Source organism: Orbicella franksi, chromosome 2 (genome assembly GCF_964199315.1).
Source record: "Orbicella franksi chromosome 2, jaOrbFran1.1, whole genome shotgun sequence".
Taxonomy (NCBI): Eukaryota; Metazoa; Cnidaria; class Anthozoa; order Scleractinia; family Merulinidae; genus Orbicella; species Orbicella franksi.
Genome location: NC_138146.1, coordinates 6,325,397 through 6,334,395, shown reverse-complemented (window position 1 = coordinate 6,334,395; position 8,999 = coordinate 6,325,397). Strand labels below are relative to the sequence as shown.

At 37.4% G+C, this 8,999-nt stretch overlaps 1 protein-coding gene across 1 annotated transcript; it reads right to left on the bottom strand.

Annotated features, from left to right (window-relative positions):
• Positions 1-461: 461 nt before the first annotated feature.
• LOC145477919 (vesicular integral-membrane protein VIP36-like) lies at positions 462-8,858 on the bottom strand. Its single transcript, XM_081455796.1, has 9 exons — positions 8,689-8,858; positions 7,237-7,352; positions 5,573-5,687; positions 5,082-5,164; positions 4,832-4,927; positions 4,220-4,291; positions 3,632-3,746; positions 2,541-2,666; positions 462-1,741 (listed from the first exon to the last, which is right to left on the bottom strand). Exons 1-9 carry the CDS (start codon positions 8,795-8,797, stop codon positions 1,587-1,589), a joined length of 987 nt encoding a protein of 328 aa, XP_081311922.1. The 5' UTR covers positions 8,798-8,858; the 3' UTR covers positions 462-1,586.
• Positions 8,859-8,999: the final 141 nt, after the last annotated feature.

Below are 8,999 nucleotides of genomic sequence, written 5' to 3'. Positions count from 1 at the left end.
TTCGATCGTTGACCGCGCGGATAGAATCGCGAGAGAACTGGACGCCAGCACAAACGGAAGACTTGACAGGGTAGGGGTGAGGACGCTCGCGTCGCTCGCCTCCTTGCTCCCACCCCCGCGTGCTTCGCGCGCTTTTTCAGTCCTTCGCGTGCGTTGAAAAATAGAGGCTGGGAACAGTCTAAATTCCCGACGTCTTTGGAGCGGTAAATAATTTAAGCGCCTTAAAAGCTACTAAATGACATCTAGTTTCCGCTAGATAAAAAGAAAATTATTTTGTAGGTATATTTTTTAGTCTGTTATTTATAAAATACATGTAATAATCACTCACGTGCAAATTTGTCTTCATTTGTAACCAAGTCTTGAGGAAAGAGATTTCAACCTTGCAATTAAACTTCTACATTTGGCTGACTAGGAAGCGGCAGTGAGCATATGAAATCTTTCACTGGATATTAAAATAAGCTACCTCTAACAAGCTGATAATTTAATGGAACAGTATTAGAATCATTCCAAACCACAAGAGTACATATAAATTCTTTTACAAGATAGCTAAGTGGTGGCAAACATTCTCTTGTCTTAGTAACTTATTATGATCACTCTCAGTTTGCTCCACTTAGCATGTAATCATACATACATAAATTCTAATGGTTGCGAATCCGGAATATTGATATGATAAAATAGTCATTTGGCTGTCCCTTCCCCACAGGTGTCCCAAGTTATGTTCAGTGGAACCTCGATATAACGAGCTAAAAGACTAGCAAAATATGTTCCATATGACGAGGATTCAATACATCGGGGTTCTTAAACATATATTTTACTATTACTGGCCGGGCGAAGAATTTCGTAAGTTATATTAAGGGGGGCGTCGTTATGTAGAAGTTCGTTAAATCGAGGTTCCATTGTATTGCAGTAGTGTTAGGCCCCGTCTTCATTTCACCAGAGAATTTTGAAAACGGAGGTTTCACTCTGAAAACATTTCAAATGTCTTCCGTTCACACAACGCAGGAGGAATTTCAAAACCTAACAATCACCGGTCAGTTTGGATAAATTTGTGTTTGAGGAAAACCTTGTCAGGGAAGTCACACGATTATTGTAACTACACCGTTTTAGAAAAGCTTCGTTTTCAAATTCTTCCGGTTTGAAGAGCGTTTTCGAAAAGCTCCGTTTTCGTGACGGATTGGTCGGGACGGTAGATTTAACTGTAGAAATAAATCTGCGCTTTCAAATTTCTCCGGTGCAGTGTGGACAGGGCCTGCTTTTTTCGTCTTCGATTTGTGGCATTGCGCAATCCGAACAACACAACGTACAAAAATGAAACTAGAACTAATATAAACAACCTCTGCCAGGTAGTTTTATATTAAGAATTTACCAAAACTTGTTCTTGTTCCGGACCTCAAACGCACAATGTCTACAATGCATGTAGTGACTGAAGTTTCCAGTGATAATTGTTCAAAACATTTTCTCCTAATTAAATCTGTCCGAGTAAACATCCATTTCTCTCCGACCTTGAGCGCGCGAAAACAGAAAGCATTATTCACTCGGACAAAACTGGATCACTTTGAAGTATCCTGAACGTCCATGCCTGTCTCTTAGTAAAACCGTTTCCTGGAGTCTTCTTGGCGTTTCTGGTAGACATAGAGAGAAACTCCAATAACACAGCAAGCAACAAGAGCAAACCAGAAGAGCCATGTAAAAACCTTGACAGTCCTTGACGAGAAACTCCCCTGTACGTCTTCAACACGTTCTGAAAGAGAGCAGGAATTCTTTAGGGAAGTCTAAATTTTAAGTGTTCTGGATGACCGTCGGAAGTTCTCTTTCCCAACAAATACAGAAACTTAACGAATACGTATTTTGGGAAGAAGTTTGACTGCACCACTAGGATGGAATCGAGATCATCAAATTTGATTTTATGACAGGTCAAAACATTGCCATTTTGATAAAATTCTGAATCTTTCACTCGTTATTTTTTCTTTTCAGTAAAACAAGTTGGTATTTCCTTTGCGTTCATTTCTTTCTAGTGCAAGGTAATAAAATTATAGCAAGCTTGCGGACATAGTGAGATTCACGTACGAATTCTGATGGTCTTCAAAAGTTGGGTTAAGTTCTGTTTTATAGGTAATAGCCATTTCACAGCGTAGAAGTAAACCAAAGAAACCTCAAAATAGCAATATCAAATACCATATAATTTATATTTATGGAACTTTAGCATCGTGCTCCAATCCGATGGTAAAATAGGCCCCACTGATAAAAAGTCTCGCAATTGACGCGTTTAATCATTTGGAGAAACGAGACCTGCCGTGCGAGAAATAATACTCTACTCGCGAGAAACGAAAGACGACTCTCGAGAAACCTTCGCTAGAGAAAAGAGCGACTAGAACGGCACCGACGGATGGTGTTTTGGGTTTCCTTGTTATAACGTCAGTGTTTTTCTACCTTAGAACGCTATTATTTTGAGCATTTTAAAGTTTCCATTGATGTGAATGTAATTTTGTATGTGTTTATCGCAAACAAATGTCTCAATATTGTATCAAGAATTTCCATACCTCTGTACGGTTCGGCTCCAGTTGCGACAGGCACAATTCTGGAGCGATCAACATCGCCTTCATCATCAGTTGCCGTGACTGGAATTTCAGTTTCATAGAATTTCATGGATATAATATCGTGATTGTCTGCAAAGAAAAAAAACCCACAATATTAATGAACCCTGTTCAATGATGTAAAGTTTCGCAGACATTTGTTGGTAATAAATGTAAATTAAATTATTATCATAATTGTCAAATCGAATAGCTGACTCGCTACTCCTAATGGTAGTTAACAAACGGTAAAATATTCTCATTGTAAAATCTCATCGAATCCGTTGGAATACTTAGACATGGATGTTCTCACAAATTAAAATCAGACCTGGCAGACCGAGCAATATAATTCATTCTGTTGACAATCAATTTGAAGTTTTTCTCTAAAAAATCCCGTTAGAAATATTATAAAGGAATTAATATAATAACCAATATGGATTCTCTTTTCACTTGACGTCATATTTTGGAATCCGATTTTCAAGATCACGGCAGACTTTGCCATTAAAAAGTCTACCCTATGTTTTGTACTTGCAACACTTGACTTTGGGTAGATAAATAGCTCTAATTGATCTTGGTTGCGTTGTTCGTATGTTGTCAAAATATAACAAAAACAAGTCAATTTCAAGACTACACGTACGTTACATTTATCTAGTTGCATCTACTAGCTTTCAATCACTAATGCCGTTCTCTTATTGGCTACGTCTATTCTGCTGTAGATAGTGAGTAGCTTAGCAATGCGTGCTTGCTAACAAAACGCTTCTTTGCGTTTTCGAATTAGAGTAATCAGTATTACTATTTAGATAAAGTTTTGAACAACTAGTAGATTGCTACTAAAAACAAGTTGACTAGGGCTGCGCCCTCGTCTACTATCACGCGATTGAAAGCTCGAACTCATAAATTAATGTAATTGTTAAAGAGAACTAGGATTAGGTTATTTTGCAGTCTTGTTTCTCCATCTGAGTATCAATTTTTCAACAAAATGCGTTTTTCTTCAGTGTGAACTCTGAAATCATAAAAATGACATGTACAAACAAAAAAAGTAGTTAGCTTCTTATAAATACCTGCAAGTTGACCAGTGGCTGCTGACGCTCCAAAATACAACCCAGTCGGCAGTTTAACTCCACTCACATCAAAACAATCCGTCCACTCATTCTTGTTGTCGACGTCGACAAACAACTGACAATTAAACAGAAAACATGCAGTAAACTAAGTGTAGTATGTGACCCACAGTCCTGATCCTACTAGAAGTTAGTTGATGTGATGCCTACCATCACTTTTTCCCACTCAACAATGATAATGATGATGATGACGATGACGATGATGAAATTTAAATTTGATTTGTTAGGACTCAACACCATGCTATGTTCAGTGTTACTTGATAGTGTTCATTTGAATGGTCACATGCTACTGACAAGTTTTACCCAGGCCTAAAATGACTACAAATTGGAAGCAACTCTCAGAGCATATTTAAGAGTACCACACAAAAGTACTGTTCAATAGCTCTCATTTGCATGGTCTCACAATTAGGATTTTACAAGAAAGACTTGAAAGTGAGAACCATGATAAAATTAACTTCAAAAGAAAAACCATGTCACTGGAGCTCTTTCAAATTGTAGTTGCATCAGAATACAATTAAGTCATCGACTTACTGTAAGACGGTTCTGTGTTCCTGAGTAACGGATCAGAGCGTAAGTGTCATGACCTCTCCCACGGAAATTTGCCTACAGTTCAAAAAAAGTTACAATGCACATACTGTAAATATACCTCATTTGGTACAATACATATATTCATTGCTCATCACCCCAAAGGCAAGTGTGCCCACTGTAATTCTTGTATTTTGTCTTGTTTTACGACGTCTGGCTATTCTGTTGTGAACTGCAGCTATGATAGTAGCAGTCTACAAGCCTTTCCTCTAGAAATTGTTTAATAAACCTCTTTTATTGTCCTCTAATGGGTGCTGCACCAGGGAATTAGAAGCCACCTACTTCACATCATAAAAGCATTGCTAAGTACTAGATGTAATTGGCAATCCTCATTGCACCATGGGGCTCGCAAGGCCTCCAAAACTGTGATACACAGACTTCCTGCTAAAACACTGTAATGCCTGCTAGAAAACACTAACTACTACTAAGATTGAGAGTTTTTGAGGTTTGCAGGACAACCATAAAATCTTTAGAACTTAAGTGCTACTTTAAGTATTGGAAGTCATTACTTTTGGAAACCTTCATGGAATCAAATAACTAACACAGATAGATACTCACTGAGCACCCAGCCACTTGACTAAGTGTTCCATCTCGATCATGATCATAATGAACAGAACCATTACCAATCATTGCAGAAATGTAAGGGTGCTCATGCTGTAAAAGATAAGTAAGAAGAAAGCAATGTGATAATGAAGTCATAGGGAAATCAAACCAAAAAAAAAAAAAAAAATGGAAGGGTATGAAATAGAATATTTCCTGGGAAATAACTGTTAGAGGTTTTTGTGCATAGGATATTTTTCTAACTCACCTGGTGTTCACCATTGTGATTACTGTAGGTGTCAAAGAATATCCCAAGACCATAAAAATAATCCTTGCTACCAAATACATCGCCTGAAAAGAAAGGGGAGGATCAATATCGTTAGCACCATGGATCGGGGGTGCCTGCACCCTACGACGACATCGATCGCGCACCATGGCAGCCAATTCTCCAGCTAATGGACTGAGGCACAACAGCCTTGGTTTACAGCATACAACTTTGATATTGGACATCCGTGTTATTGTCAATTGACACCTGTCAAAACAAGGTATCCACTGACCAGTATCACGTAACCACATCATGGGCTCAGGTTTAGAGCTCATCAAGGCCACAATGTTTCTTTGAAGTTGACTGTTGCCCAGCTACTGGTTTTCAATTGGATTGCAGGCTCAAGTCAGGTTAACTTATTATAATAAGGAGCTCCGCTTTTAGGCTTGGCTAAATCTGTATCTGTCATTTATTTAATTAGCAATCTTACATACCTTCTTGCATCCTTTCCTTGGTATACCAAAATGAAAATCCATCACCAAACAGCATATCACCAACACCATGTACTTTAAAATGAAGCAGCATTTCCCAGTCTTTAACATGGCATGGCTGACAGGAAAGACGCAAGTAAAGTCTTTTTTTTTTTTTTTTTTTTTCTTTTTTTTTTAATTGCAAAAGACAGGGAAAAAAACAACTTACAGTTCAACTACTTACATTACTTATGGGACAATTACCTACATCACTTACTGGATAATTACTAACAATACAATTACTTACATTACTTACACTACAATAAGTTACATTGTATTAATCAATTAATTAATTAATTAATTAATTAATTAATTAAAAAGACTACTTACTACTTACATACAATACACGTTACTTACAATACTGACAAGTGCAACACTTGTTAAGGTTGACCTACAGTACAATAATATCCGTGCACAGTGTTAGCCTTAGGGTTTTCTTCATTTTTTTTTTTTTTTTTTTATACAGTTGCTTGTTGGTAAATACGTTTAATTATTATTATCACCCACTTAGATTTCTAAAGATTATCATTTGACGCTGCTCCAGTTTTGAGGCTGTTGTGACATGCCAGAAAGACAGAGAAATGTTTCATTTCAGGGGGCAAGTTGCGTGTCCTACAGGACCATATATAATATCTCGCCACAAGAAAATTAAAATTAAGTTTCTGTTTATTCTTTGATTTGTCTGGCCTTAGGCCTAAGACTATATTTAAAGAAAGGTTGTATGTTCTCAACGCAAGATTTTGGCTTACAAGAAGCTCCTTAAAGTTTTGCCAGAAGGTAGAGACAACTCTACAGGACCAGAAAAGATGAATTAGGCTTTCCTTCTCAGTTTTGCAGAAACTGCAGAGATCGTTATCTTTTATTCCTACTTTTTTAAGAAAATCATTAGTCGCCAGTCGTCTATGCAGCAATTTGAATTGAAATACAATTAGTTTTATAGATTTTGTACACTGAAAAGATAGCTGGTACGCCGCACTCCAGTCTATTGGTTCATGGGCTTCAAAGGCACAATCCGTAGCCCATTTTTCTTGACTCTTGGTTGGACACCTTTGTTTAAGACCAATTATTTTTTTATAGGCCTGTCTGCTTGGTTTACTTGCTTTCATAAATTTCGTATAAAAGCTTTCGTATTGTATATTTGTATTATTGTGTAAAGGTACTTTGATTTTTTTTAAAGTGGATAACAGCCCATAAAAAGCAAGATAATTTGTTTCAGTGATACCATACCGATCTTTGAATTCAGAAAAGGATAGGAAGGTGTCTGAATCTTTCATCAAATGCGAAACCCTGTTAATCCCTTTTTGCTGCCATTTTTTGTAGAAGTAAAGTCACCAACACATTTATAATCAAATCCAGTTTCACAGCTTAATAATCAAATAATGCGTACCCCCCCGGATGGGATGCCAGTCCATCACAGCATTATCCCCCAACACTAAATTCACTGGTACTCATTTATACACTTGGGTGGAGAGAGGTATATACAGTATTGTGAGTTGAGTGAAGTGTCTTGCCCAAGTACTCAACAATGTCCCCAGCCAGGGCTAAAACCTGTACCACTCCATCCAGAGTATTTAAAGGCCATCCTACCTCCCTTGACAAGTTACCAGATCAAATAAGCAGACACCTACCACACTATTCCACAGGCCACCCCTCTTGCTCTGATGGTCAGGTGTCAATCTGATGTAGCTACTTGATATAAATGTACTTCCATGGAAATCCCAATATGGAATAGAAGGTCCAGCACCTAGAAAGAGAGAAAAAAACAATACTGAAAAAGACCTGAACATTCAATGAAAACATATTTCATATTTCATTTGGTGGCAAAATTGTTATCCACTCTTGAAAACGTTTGAATCTATACCTACTAGAGAGTTACTTGGTGTGTGAATTACTGTGAGCATCATAGAGAATGTAATGTAAAACTAAAATCATAATGGCACAATTTGCAGTTCCAGAAAATATCCATACCCATCCCAAGGAAGGTTACTGACAATTCCAAGGTGGAGGGGGAGGGGAGAGAAACTTACAAACCTCCTGTGGGAGGGGTACATGTATTTTCTCAAACAACACATTTTCCAGGCACAAATTTATTAACCAGTAACATCGTTTGCCTGCAGGTAAATATTTAGCTCAAATACTATGAATAATACTAACATGTACAGTGAAATCCTAGCTTTAGACTTGTCGCAAGTTGACCTCATGAATTTTAGGGTGGAATAGCTCAGCAAGTGAAGCAAGCTGAGAGGTTTTAGTCCACGAAGTGGGATTGTGAAGGTCTTGAAACGACTGAGTGAGGGACAAAGTCGTGAACTGGCGGCAATCTATTATGAAAAGTCCTTCCTCCAGCGGGTAATGAATAAACAAGAGTATATTAGATGAAGGACGTTTCTGCAAGTCTACATGTACCCTTACTTATACATTCCAAGACCAAAAGGAAGATATTGTTCCTGTGTTTTCCTACGTGTTCCTATGTTACGAATGCACTCGCATTCTGCTTGTGCATCTACTAGCCATGACTTGTAGTTTTTCAGACCTCAAACGCATTAATTCCTTAAAGAATTTGGAGCACCATCTTCATGATTCTGGCAAATCCAGAACACGAAACAACACTACATGTACCTTGATTGGCAACCAATAACGCTATGTATTACACACTGAGTATTGCAATGTATGATGACTGAACAAAATTGATTCGAATATATGAAAGCAGAAAACCAAAATGTTTACATAATGGAAAAATCTATTCGATCGAACTTCAAGTGCTACATGTAGCTACGAACACATGCAGGTCACATGGAAACCCAGTCGCAGAAATCTACATTGTACAAACACTGAATTTATTTTTTTATATTCCTTGGTTTAATGTTATGCCAAATAAAATTGCACTCTAAAAATGACCACGCACTTAATCTAACGAAGAAAAGCGCTGTGAGAGAACATAACTTCCTCTTGACAGGAAATGGACATCAAAGATACCAGAAATGTTACGTTACGTTTTCCCAGATTCTGTTGACTTTGTAAAAGTTATATTTCAAAAGAGACCAAATTCGTGAGATCTACTGAAAAACATTTTAACTCACCTTTAAAAATTGAATGCTCTCTTCGAAGATATCCTCTTGAGTCCTCATTTGCGATTACTTTCGAAATAAATAGGAAGAAAATCGACAAGAAAACGTTCGTGGACTCCATCGCTAAATTTTCTTTACTACGTTACTCTACAGACTCGCTTCAGTGGGACATGGACGTTTACACCCGGGTAGGGTAAAAGTGAATTATTTTTTTCCGGAAAAAGTTTTATCATCCCTAAGCTTTCCAGATATCTTATCATCAAGATTATTTAACTAAAGAAGGTGATAGCAATTATTCCGAAATATCTGTACTCTATCACATT

Coding starts and splice junctions, on each gene's coding strand:
- LOC145477919 (XM_081455796.1), bottom strand. CDS start 8,797: ATGGAGTCCACGAACGTTTTCTTGTCGATTTTCTTCCTATTTATTTCG. Junction 2,667..3,631: donor AGCCACTGGTCAACTTGCAG/GTATTTATAAGA, acceptor TTTTCTTTGCAG/ACAATCACGATATTATATCC. Junction 1,742..2,540: donor TGGAGCCGAACCGTACAGAG/GTATGGAAATTC, acceptor GCTCTCTTTCAG/AACGTGTTGAAGACGTACAG.